A 15,000-nucleotide genomic window follows, 5' to 3' on the forward strand; every position below is an offset into this window, starting at 1 on the left:
CACAAAACTAACCAAGCTGCATTTTGGTCCGCCTCTCCTTCAACAGAAGAAAGCCGTGACACCTGGTCTGTGTTCTCCCTTTACCCTCCCTCCCTGGTCTGTGTTCTCCCTCTAGCCTCCCTCCCTGGTCTGTGTTCTCCCTTTACCCTCCCTCCCTGGTCTGTGTTCTCCCTCTACCCTCCCTCCCTGGTCTGTGTTCTCCCTCTAGCCTCCCTCCCTGGTCTGTGTTCTCCCTCTACCCTCCCTCCCTGATCTGTGTTCTCCCTCTAGCCTCCCTCCCTGGTCTGTGTTCTCCCTCTAGCCTTCCTCCCTGGTCTGTGTTCTCCCTCTAGCCTTCCTCCCTGGTCTGTGTTCTCCCTCTACCCTCTATCTACCCTTCCTCCCTGGTCTGTGTTCTCCCTCTACCCTCTCTCTACCCTCCCTCCCTGGTCTGTGTTCTCCCTCTAGCCTTCCTCCCTGGTCTGTGTTCTCCCTCTAGCCTTCCTCCCTGGTCTGTGTTCTCCCTCTACCCTCTATCTACCCTCCCTCCCTGGTCTGTGTTCTCCCTCTACCCTCTATCTGCCCTCCCTCCCTGGTCTGTGTTCTCCCTCTACCCTCTCTCTACCCTCCCTCCCTGGTCTGTGTTCTCCCCCTTTCCTCTATCTACCCTCCCTCCCTGGTCTGTGTTCTCTCTCTACCATCCCTCCCTGGTGTGTGTTCTCCCTCTAGTGTTAAACACTTAGTGTTAAACACCACATGATTAACACAGTGAGTAATGTTGTAATGTACTGTATGTCACAACTGTATTCATACTGTACCTCATTACTGTATTTCTACTGTACTTCATTACTGTATTTCTGCTGTACTTCATTACTGTATTTCTGCTGTACTTCATTACTGTATTTCTACTGTACTTCACAACTGTATTTCTACTTTACTTCATTACTGTATTTCTACTGTTCTTCATTACTGTATTTCTACTGTACTTCAGTACTGTATTTTTACTGTTCTTCATTATTGTATTTCTACTGTTCTCCATTACTGTATTTCTACTGTACTTCATTACTGTATTTCTACTGTTCTTCATTACTGTATTTCTACTGTTCTTCATGACTGTATTTCTACTGTACTTCATTACTGTATTTCTACTGTTCTTCATTATTGTATTTTTACTGTTCTTCATTCTTGTATTTTTACTGTTCTTCATTACTGTATTTCTACTGTACTTCATTACTGTATTTCTACTGTTCTTCATTACTGTATTTCTACTGTTCTTCATTACTGTATTTCTACTGTTCTTCATTACTGTATTTCTACTGTACTTCATTACTGTATTTCTACTGTACTTCATTACTGTATTTCTACTGTTCTTCATTACTGTATTTCTACTGAACTTCATTACTGTATTTCTACTGTTCTTTGGAAAAGAACATTACTTTAACAATTACAAAGAGGGATTTTGTATCGTAGACCTACTGAAAGGGATATAGAGGGATGTTGTATCGTAGACCTACTGAAAGGGATATAGAGGGATGTTGTATCGTAGACCTACTGAAAGGGATATAGAGGGATGTTGTATCGTAGACCTACTGAAAGGGATATAGAGGGATGTTGTATCGTAGACCTACTGAAAGGGATATAGAGGGATGTTGTATCGTAGACCTACTGAAAGGGATATAGAGGGATGTTGTATCGTAGACCTACTGAAAGGGATATAGAGGGATGTTGTATCGTAGACCTACTGAAAGGGATATAGAGGGATGTTGTATCGTAGACCTACTGAAAGGGATATAGAGGGATGTTGTATCGTAGACCTACTGAAAGGGATATAAAGGGATTATATATTGTATAAATATAGAAGTATATCAATTTGATTATAAGTATTTTGTGTAGTGCTGTATAATGTTTTATGATTTATCAATCTATGATGACATTTGATGGACATTTGATGGACAACCTTTAGTCGTTAGTGTTAACTAATTGTTGAATGTGTGATTTCCCCAGATTTAATGTGAAATACAGAAAATCTTTCACTCACGTAACTTTACAACAGATTTACTTCACATTTGAGAGAGCGAGCGAGAGAGAGAGAAATGTGCTTTGTCATCATGCCGATAACATCAAAATAGCCTTTCAAGACTGAAGTCAGCAGGACTTTGAGTGGCCAGACTTAGTATCAGCCAGACTTGTTGCTGGGTTACAGGGTTAAATAGCCATTCAACCAGTTTGGAAGAGAAAACAGAACATTCTGCTCCATTGTTACACTCCCATTGTAAAGTGGAAGGGTTCCATTTTCTGTATTTGAACGCAACTGTGCTTTAGAACTAGAAGAGACTCCACTATCAAAATGAGAAATTATGGTCAACTGTATAGACACACAGGCTGGGATTCAATCCAATACTGTATAGACACACACATAGGCTGGGATTCAATCCAATACTGTATAGACACACACACAGGCTGGGATTCAATCCAATACTGTATAGACACACACATAGGCTGGGATTCAATCCAATACTGTATACACACACATAGGCTGGGATTCAATCCAATACTGTATAGACAGACACACAGGCTGGGATTCAATCCAATACTGTATAGACAGACACACAGGCTGGGATTCAATCCAATACTGTACAGACAGACACATAGGCTGGGATTCAATCCAATACTGTATAGACACACACATGCTGGGATTCAATCCAATACTGTATAGACACAGACATGCTGGGATTCAATCCAATACTGTATAGACACAGACATAGGCTGGGATTCAATCCAATACTGTATAGACAGACACACAGGCTGGGATTCAATCCAATACTGTACAGACACACACACAGGCTGGGATTCGTAAGGTCGCTAGTTCAACTCCAGGAGCAGACAAGGTGAAACATTTGTCTGTGTGCCCTTGAGCAAGGCATTTAACCTCAATTGCTCCAGGCATGTCGTTGATAATGTCTGACCCTGTCTAAAGACTCCAGCTCTCTGTCACAAATGGCACCCTATTCCGTTAATAGTGCACTACTTTCTACCAGGACCCTGGTGTACTACTTTCTACTAGGACCCTAGTGCACTACTTTCTACCAGGACCCTAGTGCACTACTTTCTACCAGGACCCTAGTGCACTACTTTCTACCTGGACCCTAGTGCACTACTTTCTACCAGGACCCTAGTGCACTACTTTCTACCAGGACCCTAGTGCACCACTTTCTACTAGGACCCTAGTGCACTACTTTCTACCAGGACCCTAGTGCACTACTTTCTACCAGGACCCTAGTGCACTACTTTCTACCAGGACCCTAGTGCACTACTTTCTACCAGGACCCTAGTGCACTACTTTCTACCAGGACCCTAGTGCACTACTTTCTACCAGGACCCTAGTGCACTACTTTCTACCAGGACCCTAGTGTACTACTTTCTACCAGGACCCTAGTGCACTACTTTCTACTAGGACCCTAGTGCACTACTTTCTACCAGGACCCTAGAGCACTACTTTCTACTAGGACACGAGTGCACTACTTTCTACCAGGACCTTAGTGCACTACTTTCTACCAGGACCCTAGTGCACTACTTTCTACCAGGACCCGAGTGCACTACTTTGACCAGGGCCCTAGTGCACTACTTTCTACCAGGACCCGAGTGCACTACTTTCTACCAGGACCCGAGTGCACTACTTTCTACCAGGACCCTAGTGCACTACTTTCTACCAGGACCCGAGTGCACTACTTTCTACCAGGACCCTAGTGCACTACTTTCTACCAGGACCCGAGTGCACTACTTTGACCAGGGCCCTAGTGCACTACTTTGACCAGGTCACTAGTGCACTACTATCTACCAGGGCACTAGTGCACGACTTTGACCAGGGTACTAGTGCACTACTTTCTACCAGGGCCGTAGTGCACTGCTTTAACCAGGACCCTAGTGCACTACTTTAACCAGGACCCTAGTGCCCTACTTTAATCAGGGCCCTAGTGCACTACTTTGACCAGGGCACTAGTGCACTACTTTGACCAGGGTACTAGTGCACTACTTTGACCAGGGTACAAGTGCACTACTTTCTTCCGGGGCCCTATTGCACTACTTTCTACTAGGACCCTAGTGCACTACTTTCTACCAGGACCCTAGTACACTACTTTCTACCAGGACCCTAGTACACTACTTTCTACCAGGACCCTAGTGCACTACTTTAACCAGGGCCCTTGTGCACTACTTTCTACCAGGACCCTAGTGTACTACTTTCTACAAGGACCCTAGTGTACTACTTTCTACCAGGACCCTAGTGCACTACTTTCTACCAGGACCCTAGTGTACTACTTTCTACCAGGACCCTAGTGCACTACTTTCTACCAGGACCCTAGTGCACTACTTTCTACCAGGACCCTAGTGCACTACTTTCTACCAGGACCCTAGTGCACTACTTTCTACCAGGACCCTAGTGCACTACTTTCTACCAGGACCCTACCATTTATTTTCTACTCTACCTCTACTTCTAGTCACAAATGGCACCCTACACCATCATTTGCAAATAAATTCATAAAAAATCCTACAATGTGATTTTCTGGATTTTTTTTCTCATTTTGTCTGTCATAGTTGAAGTGTTCCTATGATGAAAATTACAGGCCTCTCGCATCTTTTTAAGTGGGAGAACTTGCACAATTGGTGGCTGACTAAATACATTTTTGCCCCACTGTATAACATTTGCAAATGTTTACGGTGCATCAACCTCCATATCTTCTTCAGAACTGTGACCTCTTGCCCTTTCAACTCTCTTCACTGCCTCCACATAGGAGATTTGTTGTACAGCTCTGATCCTTGACCCCTCCACCTCTTTCACCCTAACAGGGCACTCTGGGAATTAGGGAATATGATCCACACCAGATTTGCAACATTTTACATTCACAGACTCTTCAATAACATATTCCTTCCATCTGCAAACACTTGAACGTGGCAAATTCCTGTACATTTCTTGCATTGCATCGTGTTGCATCAGCGTATCTTATACAGCTTTATATATTCTTGTATATTCTTGTAATTCTTGTACATTTCTTGCATTGCATCGTGTTGCATCAGAGTATCTTATACAGCTTTATATATTCTTGTAATTATTGTAATTCTTGTGCATTTCTTGCATTGCATCGTGTTGCATCAGCGTATCTTATACAGCTTTATATATTCTTGTATATTCTTGTAATTCTTGTACATTTCTTGCATTGCATCGTGTTGCATCAGAGTATCTTATACAGCTTTATATATTCTTGTAATTATTGTAATTCTTGTGCATTTCTTGCATTGCATCGTGTTGCATCAGCGTATCTTATACAGCTTTATATATTCTTGTATATTCTTGTAATTCTTGTACATTTCTTGCATTGCATCGTGTTGCATCAGCGTATCTTATACAGCTTTATATATTCTTGTAATTCTTGTACATTTCTTGCATTACATCGTGTTGCATCAGCGTATCTTATACAGCTTTATATATTCTTGTATATTCTTGTAATTCTTGTACATTTCTTGCATTGCATCGTGTTGCATCAGAGTATCTTATAAAGCTTTATATATTCTTGTAATTCTTGTACATTTCTTGCATTACATCGTGTTGCATCAGCGTATCTTATACAGCTTTATATATTCTTGTATATTCTTGTAATTCTTGTACATTTCTTGCATTACATCGTGTTGCATCAGCGTATCTTATACAGCTTTATATATTCTTGTATATTCTTGTAATTCTTGTACATTTCTTGCATTGCATCGTGTTGCATCAGAGTATCTTATACAGCTTTATATATTCTTGTAATTATTGTAATTCTTGTGCATTTCTTGCATTGCATCGTGTTGCATCAGCGTATCTTATACAGCTTTATATATTCTTGTATATTCTTGTAATTCTTGTACATTTCTTGCATTGCATCGTGTTGCATCAGAGTATCTTATACAGCTTTATATATTCTTGTAATTATTGTAATTCTTGTGCATTTCTTGCATTGCATCGTGTTGCATCAGCGTATCTTATACAGCTTTATATATTCTTGTATATTCTTGTAATTCTTGTACATTTCTTGCATTACATCGTGTTGCATCAGCGTATCTTATACAGCTTTATATATTCTTGTATATTCTTGTAATTCTTGTACATTTCTTGCATTGCATCGTGTTGCATCAGCGTATCTTATACAGCTTTATATATTCTTGTAATTCTTGTACATTTCTTGCATTACATCGTGTTGCATCAGCGTATCTTATACAGCTTTATATATTCTTGTATATTCTTGTAATTCTTGTACATTTCTTGCATTGCATCGTGTTGCATCAGAGTATCTTATACAGCTTTATATATTCTTGTAATTCTTGTACATTTCTTGCATTACATCGTGTTGCATCAGCGTATCTTATACAGCTTTATATATTCTTGTATATTCTTGTAATTCTTGTACATTTCTTGCATTGCATCGTGTTGCATCAGAGTATCTTATACAGCTTTATATATTCTTGTAATTATTGTAATTCTTGTGCATTTCTTGCATTGCATCGTGTTGCATCAGCGTATCTTATACAGCTTTATATATTCTTGTATATTCTTGTAATTCTTGTACATTTCTTGCATTACATCGTGTTGCATCAGCGTATCTTATACAGCTTTATATATTCTTGTATATTCTTGTAATTCTTGTACATTTCTTGCATTGCATCGTGTTGCATCAGCGTATCTTATACAGCTTTATATATTCTTGTAATTCTTGTACATTTCTTGCATTACATCGTGTTGCATCAGCGTATCTTATACAGCTTTATATATTCTTGTATATTCTTGTAATTCTTGTACATTTCTTGCATTGCATCGTGTTGCATCAGAGTATCTTATACAGCTTTATATATTCTTGTAATTCTTGTACATTTCTTGCATTACATCGTGTTGCATCAGCGTATCTTATACAGCTTTATATATTCTTGTATATTCTTGTAATTCTTGTACATTTCTTGCATTACATCGTGTTGCATCAGAGTATCTTATACCTCCCAGCTTTATAAATGGTGGTAGATGCTCTTCATCAAACATCAATAATACAGATGGTGTAGGTCTACCGTAGAGACAGACACATTTAGCTCTTTTCTCCATATGGGTCAAGCGACGAGCATTAAACCCTCCTGGAATGTTTTGTCTAAGATATTGATTATCAATGTCCAACGGGACGCCAGAGACAACACCTTTTAACGCCCTGCTCCAAAAATCACAGCTGTTCACTTCACGTGTCTATCATTTTACAAGCCACAAAGCACGTACCTTTTGCTCTTTAGATACACGCAATATCAAATCAAATCACGTCAAATGCTATTGGTCACATATACATGGTTAGCAGATGCTATTGGTCACATATACATGGTTAGCAGATGTTATTGGTCACATACACATGGTTAGCAGATGCTATTGGTCACATATACATGGTTAGCAGATGCTATTGGTCACATACACATGGTTAGCAGATGTGATTGGTCACATACACATGGTTAGCAGATGTTATTGGTCACATACACATGGTTAGCAGATGTTATTGGTCACATACACATGGTTAGCAGATGTTATTGGTCACATACACATGGTTAGCAGATGTTATTGGTCACATACACATGGTTAGCAGATGCTATTGGTCACATACACATGGTTAGCAGATGTGATTGGTCACATACACATGGTTAGCAGATGTGATTGGTCACATACACATGGTTAGCAGATGTGATTGGTCACATACACATGGTTAGCAGATGTTATTGGTCACATACACATGGTTAGTAGATGTTTTTGGTCACATACACATGGTTAGCAGATGTTATTGGTCACATACACATGGTTAGCAGATGTTATTGGTCACATACACATGGTTAGCAGATGTGATTGGTCACATACACAGGGTTAGCAGATGTTATTGGTCACATACACATGGTTAGCAGATGTTATTGGTCACATACACATGGTTAGCAGATGTTATTGGTCACATACACATGGTTAGCAGATGTTATTGGTCACATACACATGGTTAGCAGATGTTATTGGTCACATACACATGGTTAGCAGATGTTATTGGTCACATACACATGGTTAGCAGTGGTTATTGGTCACATACACATGGTTAGCAGATGTTATTGGTCACATACACATGGTTAACAGATGTTATTGCGAGTGTAGCGAAATGCTTGTGCTTCTAGTTCTGACAGTGCAGCAATATCTAACAGGTAATATCTAACAAATGCTTAATTCACACAAATCTAAGTAAAGGAACGGAATAAGAATCTATGAATATAAATATATGGATGAGCAATGTCACAGCGGCTAAGATGCAATGGGCAGTATAGAATACAGTATGAGATGAGTAATGCAACGCCTTCTTCACCATCCTTGTGACTTCAAAAGAGTTTCCCAAATAAACACCTTTATCCAAAAAACGTACTCCAACAAGCAACGATTCAACAATCATTTTCCACAGCAATTGTTGCCCTTTTTGTTCAAATCTTGGACTTCACTGTAGTCCACCCATCCTTCTCACTAATGGTTCTCGATGCGCTTTCATCTTCAAACAACACTTCTTCTGCTCTCATCTCTGATTCTGGGCAGACAGCCAATGTTGTGAATTGTCAGAAGGAGGTTGATAATAGTGACACCCAACCAGAATTCAGACTCTGCGTGTTCTGAGTTGAATTATTTTTTACCTAGTAACACTCTCTCATTGGCTATTAATGACTGGTTACAGTGGAAATGAAACTTAACTTGGAATGTACAGGTAACTGCCAAAATAAAAGAAACACTTGAGTAATTGAGGGTTCTGTCAGCTCTGTTATGTTGTGGGGTGCATTTTCCTGGCATGGTTTAGGTCCACTCAACCTCTTAGAGACCAAGGTAAACACCAGTAAATACACAGCCATTCTGAGTGATCACCTTCAACCTGTGGTGAATAATGTCTATCCTGATGGGAGTGGTCTCTTCCAGTGTCACGCCCTGGTCGAAGTATATTGTGTTTGTCTGCATTTATTTGGTCAGGCCAGGGTGTGACATGGGTTTTTTGTGGGGTGTTTTGTCTTGGGGGGTGTATAGTGTAGTCTATGGCTGCCTGAGGCGGTTCTCAATCAGAGTCAGGTGATTATCGTTGTCTCTGATTGGGAACCATATTTAGGCAGCCATATTCTTTGAGTATTCCGTGAGTGATTGTTCCTGTCTCTGTGTTTGTTGTCACCAGATAGGCTGTATAGGTTTTCACGTTCCGTTTGTTGTTTTTGTATTGTTTGTGTTTTTTCATTCGTCATTAAACATGTATCAGAAATACCACGCTGCATTCTGGTCCGACTCTCTTCCACCAGACAAAGCCGTTACAGAATCACCCACCACAACGGGACCAAGCGGCGTGGTAACAGGCAACAGCAACAGCAGGAGCGACAAAGAGAGGAATGGACATGGGAGGACGAATTAGACGGAGAAGGACCCTGGGCTCAGCCTGGAGAATATCGCCGTCCCAAAGAAGAACTGGAGGCGGAGAAAGCGGAGAGGCGCTGAAAGCGGAGAGGCGCTGGTATGAGGAGAAGCAACAGCGGCAGCAGGAGCAACAATATCTGGACTACACAACTTGGGAGGAGATAGACAGACAGGTGGGCGGTCGACCCAAGGTGAGTGCCGGAGCCCGCCTGGGATTCGATGGAGCAGTGTGCGGAAGGTTAAGAGAGAATGAGGTTGGCGAAGCAAGCACGGCGGCGCGGAAGGAAGCCCGAGAGTCCGCCCCAAAAATGTATTGGGGGGGGGGGGCTCAGGGAGAGTGTGGCAGAGTCAGGAGTCAGACCTGAGCCAACTCTCCCTGTTTATCGTGAGGAGCCAAGGAGGAGACCAGAAGCAGAGCCGGTGTTGGAGCATGGAATTCGCCCGACGGAGCGTGTCGGGGATTTGATGGCACCTGGGTCAGCGCTCCATACTCGTCCTGAGGTGCGTGTTAGTCGGCTGGTTAAGATGGTGCCAGCTTCACGCACCAGGCCTCCTGTGCACCTTCCTAGCCTTACACGTCCTGTGCCAGCACTGCTCTCAAGATCTCCAGTATGCCTTCACGGTCTAGCCCATCCTGTGCCACCTTCACACACCAGCCCTCCGGTGGCAGCTCCCCGCACCAGGCTTCCTGTGCGTGTCCTCGGCCCAGTACCACCAGTGCCAGCACCACACTTCAGGCCTACAGTGAGCCTCGCCTCTCCAGCGCTGCCGGAGCCTTCCTACTCTCCTGCGCTGCCGGAGTCTCCCGCCTGTTCAGCGCTGCCAGAGCCTTTCTCCTCTACAGCGCTGCTGGAGTCTCCTGCCTGTTCAGCGCTGCCGGAGCCTTCCTACTCTCCTGCGCTGCCGGAGTCTCCCGCCTGTTCAGCGCTGCCAGAGCCTTTCTCCTCTACAGCGCTGCCGGAGTCTCCCGCCTGTTCAGCGCTGCCAGAGCCTTCCTACTCTCCAGCGCGACCAGAGTCTCACGCCTGTTCAGCGCAGCCAGAGCCTTCCTCCTCTCCTGCGCTGCCGGAGTCACCCGCCTGTTCAGCGCTGCCAGAGCCTTCCTCCTCTACAGCGCTGCTGGAGTCTCCTGCCTGTTCAGCGCAGCCAGAGCTGCCAGCCTGCATGGAGCAGCCAGAGCTGTCAGTCTGCAAGGAGCTGTCAGTCTGCAAGGAGCTGCCAGTCTGCAAGGAGCTGCCAGTATGCAAGGAGCTGCCAGTCTGCAAGTAACTGCCAGTCTGCAAGGAGCTGCCAGAGCTGCCAGTCTGCAAGAAGCCGCCAGAGCTGTCAGTCTGCATGGAGCAGCCAGAGCTGCCAGTCAGCATGGAGCAGCCAGAGCCGCCAGTCTGCATGGAGCAGCCAGATCCGTCAGTCTGCCAGGATCCGCCAATCAGCCAGACTCTTCCAGATCTGCCAGTCAGCCAGACTCTTCCAGATCTGCCAGTCAGCCAGACTCTTCCAGATCTGCCAGTCAGCCAGACTCTTCCAGATCCGCCAGTCAGCCAGGATCTGCCAGAACCGCCAACCAGTCAGGATCTGCCGGATCCAACTACCTGCCTGAGCTTCCTCTCAGTGCTGAGCTTCCTCTCAGTGCTGAGCTTCCTCTCAGTGCTGGGCTTCCTCTCAGTCCCGAGCTACCCTTCAGTCCCGAGCTGCCTCAGTCCCGAGCTGCCCCTCAGTCCCGAGCTGCCCCTCGGTCCAGTGGGTTTCTGGGTGAGGACTACTAGGCCATGGTCGGCGGCGAGGGTGGACTATCTTAGGACGCGAGGAGGAGGGACTAAGACATTGATAGAGTGGGGTCCACGTCCCGCGCCGGAGCCGCCACCATGGACAGACGCCCAGCCGGACCCTTCCCTATTGTTTTGATGTGCGTCTGGGAGTCCGCACCTTAGGGGGGGTTCTGTCACGCCCTGGTCGAAGTATATTGTGTTTGTCTGCATTTATTTGGTCAGGCCAGGGTGTGACATGGGTTTTTTGTGGTGTGTTTTGTCTTGGGGGGTGTATAGCATAGTCTTTGGCTGCCTGAGGCAGTTCTCAATCAGAGTCAGGTGATTATCGTTGTCTCTGATTGGGAACCATATTTAGGCAGCCATATTCTTTGAGTGTTTTGTGAGTGATTGTTCCTGTCTCTGTGTTTGTTGTCACCAGATAGGCTGTATAGGTTTTCACGTTCCGTTTGTTGTTTTTGTATTGTTTGTGTTTTTTCATTCGTCATTAAACATGTATCAGAAATACCACGCTGCATTTTGGTCCGACTCTCTTCCACCAGACGAAAGCCGTTACATCCAGGATGATAATGCCCCCGTCCACAGGGTATGAGAGGTCACTGAATGGTTTGATGAGCATGAAAACTATGTAGACCATATGCCTTGGCTGTCTTCAGTCACCAGATCTCAACCCAGTTGAACACTTAAGGGAGACTCTGGATCAACACCTGTGAGAGCGTTTCCACCACCATCAACCAAACAATAGAGTTCTAGACACTTGTATTGAAGCAGTTCTGGCTCTTCGTGGTGCCCAACGCCCTGTTAACACACATGATGTTGGTGTTTCCTTTATTTTGGTAGTTACCTGTAAGGTCCAGCTAAAAGCTTCACTAACAGCGAGTATTTAACTTAACTACCTTACTAATTAAATTATGTACAATGATTACATTAGAAGACCAAGGCAACTATGAGCCTAAGCGGCAGTCTGTTTGTGGTATTATTAAATCTCCTTGTCACTCATTGTCATGGCTTGATAGTGATCAATGGAGTTGGAAAGAGAACAAACAGATCTGGGACCAGGCTTGGCAACTACAGTATATAGTGATCAATGGAGTTGGAAAGAGAACAAACAGATCTGGGACCAGGCTTGGCAACTACATTATATAGTGATCAATTGAGTTGGAAAGAGAACAAACAGATCTGGGACCAGGCTAGGCAACTACAGTATATAGTGATCAATGGAGTTGGAAAGAGAACAAACAGATCTGAGACCAGGCTTGGCAACTACAGTATATAGTGATCAATGGAGTTGGCAAGAGAACAAACAGATCTGGGACCCGGTTAGACAACTAAAGTATATAGTGATCAATGGAGTTGGAAAGAGAACAAACAGATCTGGGACCAGGCTAGGCAACTACAGTATATAGTGATCAATGGAGTTGGAAAGAGAACAAACAGATCTGAGACCAGGCTTGGCAACTACAGTATATAGTGATCAATGGAGTTGGCAAGAGAACAAACAGATCTGGGACCCGGTTAGACAACTAAAGTATATAGTGATCAATGGAGTTGGAAAGAGAACAAACAGATCTGGGACCAGGCTAGGCAACTACAGTATATAGTGATCAATGGAGTTGGAAAGAGAACAAACAGATCTGAGACCAGGCTTGGCAACTACAGTATATAGTGATCAATGGAGTTGGAAAGAGAACAAACAGATCTGGGACCAGGCTAGGCAACTACAGTATATAGTGATCAATGGAGTTGGAAAGATAACAAACAGATCTGGGACCAGGTTAGACAACTACAGTATATAGTGATCAATGGAGTTGGAAAGAGAACAAACAGATCTGGGACCAGGTTAGACAACTACATAGTTACATTTGAAAATGTTTCATTTGCTATTTTAATTTGAACCTTTTTCCCAGAAGAAGAGGTCTGTGTCCAACACATTTCATTTAACACAGAGTTGTGGCTAATCCAAGGTTGAGTTGTCAGAGGAGGTTGATAATAGTGACACCCAATCAGATTTCAGCCTCTGCCTATCCTGGGGTGAATAACTCCTCTCATTGGCTAGAAATGACTAGTTACAGGTGAAACGAAACTTAACTCTGACTATAAGTTGCAGCACATAGCTTCAGCTCTCACAGTCACAACAGGGGACAATTAACAGATACGTGCAACTACAGTATATTAAAGTGAGTATTCAACTTAACTACCTTACTAATGAAATGTACAACAATGTATTGTAATAACTGTAGCACATTATGGAGTAAACATTTGATTTATACCAGGTTTGTTGACATTGATGCATACATAATCAAACAATGACATCACGAGACATGTCAAGACAATTTAATCAAAATAAACAAGTTTCTTGGAAAGTCAACAATCACATTATTATGTTTGTATTTATACATGTGGTTTAATATTGGATAACAGTGAAAGGAGAATTATGTTTTTCACTTTTACCTGAAACATTTATCTTGTTTTATTGAATAGAAACCAGAGGGTCTCGGACAAGATAGTGTAGCACAGGTCTGGGTCTATGATATTTACCTAAGAGAGTTCAAGGGCTGATTTCCTCGTGTTGTTTCAGTCTTAATGTTTTGCTCATAAAATCAGTGGGCCAAATTAAACCACCTGCGGGCCAAATTCAGCCTGTGGGCCACGAGTTGGGTAACCCTGCTATATATCTAATTGAAGTGGGCAAACCTTGAGTCAACACAGCTTATAGCAGGTTGTTGCTGTGAGGGACTGACCTGCAGGTATCTTGGTACTGAGAGACAGGTCATTATACCACAGTGTACAGCAGGTTGTTGCTGTGAGGGACTGACCTGCAGGTATCTTGGTACTGAGTGACAGGTCATTATACCACAGTGTACAGCAGGTTGTTGCTGTGAGGGACTGACCTGCAGGTATCTTGGTACTGAGAGACAGGTCATTATACCACAGTGTACAGCAGGTTGTTGCTGTGAGGGACTGACCTGCAGGTATCTTGGTACTGAGAGACAGGTCATTATACCACAGTGTACAGCAGGTTGTTGCTGTGAGGGACTGACCTGCAGGTATCTTGGTACTGAGAGACAGGTCATTATACCACAGTGTACAGCAGGTTGTTGCTGTGAGGGACTGACCTGCAGGTATCTTGGTACTGAGTGACAGGTCATTATACCACAGTGTACAGCAGGTTGTTGCTGTGAGGGACTGACCTGCAGGTATCTTGGTACTGAGTGACAGGTCATTATACCACAGTGTACAGCAGGTTGTTGCTGTGAGGGACTGACCTGCAGGTATCTTGGTACTGAGTGACAGGTCATTATACCACAGTGTACAGCAGGTTGTTGCTGTGAGGGACTGACCTGCAGGTATCTTGGTACTGAGTGACAGGTCATTATACCACAGTGTACAGCAGGGATGGGCATCTCGTCATCTGGGGCCTGTTTGGTGACCTTGAGTACATTCCTGACTGACTATTTATTTATTTGTTATTTTACCAGGTAAGTTGACTGAGAAACATTCTCATTTACAGCAACAACCTGGGGAATAGTTACAGGGGAGAGGAGGGGGATGAATGAGACAATTGTAAACTAGGGATTATTAGGTGACCGTGATGGTTTGAGGGCCGGATTGGGAATTTAGCCAGGACACCGGGGTTAACACCCCTACTCTTACGATAAGTGCCATGGGATCTTTAATTACCTCAGAGAGTCAGGACACCTGTTTAACGTCCCATCCGAAAGACGGCACCCTACACAGGGCAGTGTCCCCAATCACTGCCTTGGGGTTTTGGGATATTTTTAGACCAGA

The 15,000-nt window shown here is 43.7% G+C and overlaps 1 protein-coding gene across 1 annotated transcript in view; it reads left to right on the plus strand.

The window, feature by feature from the left end:
• LOC135536689 (uncharacterized) overlaps nt 1-15,000 on the plus strand; it is a 51,562-nt gene that overhangs the window by 3,295 nt on the left and 33,267 nt on the right. Inside the window, exons 3-4 of the mRNA XM_064962946.1 lie at nt 10,155-10,256; nt 10,371-10,536. Coding sequence (XP_064819018.1) covers nt 10,155-10,256; nt 10,371-10,536 — 268 coding nt within the window. The remainder of the gene's footprint in view (nt 1-10,154; nt 10,257-10,370; nt 10,537-15,000) is intronic.

The sequence above is a fragment of the Oncorhynchus masou genome, unplaced genomic scaffold (assembly GCF_036934945.1).
Source record: "Oncorhynchus masou masou isolate Uvic2021 unplaced genomic scaffold, UVic_Omas_1.1 unplaced_scaffold_650, whole genome shotgun sequence".
NCBI classification, from domain to species: Eukaryota; Metazoa; Chordata; class Actinopteri; order Salmoniformes; family Salmonidae; genus Oncorhynchus; species Oncorhynchus masou.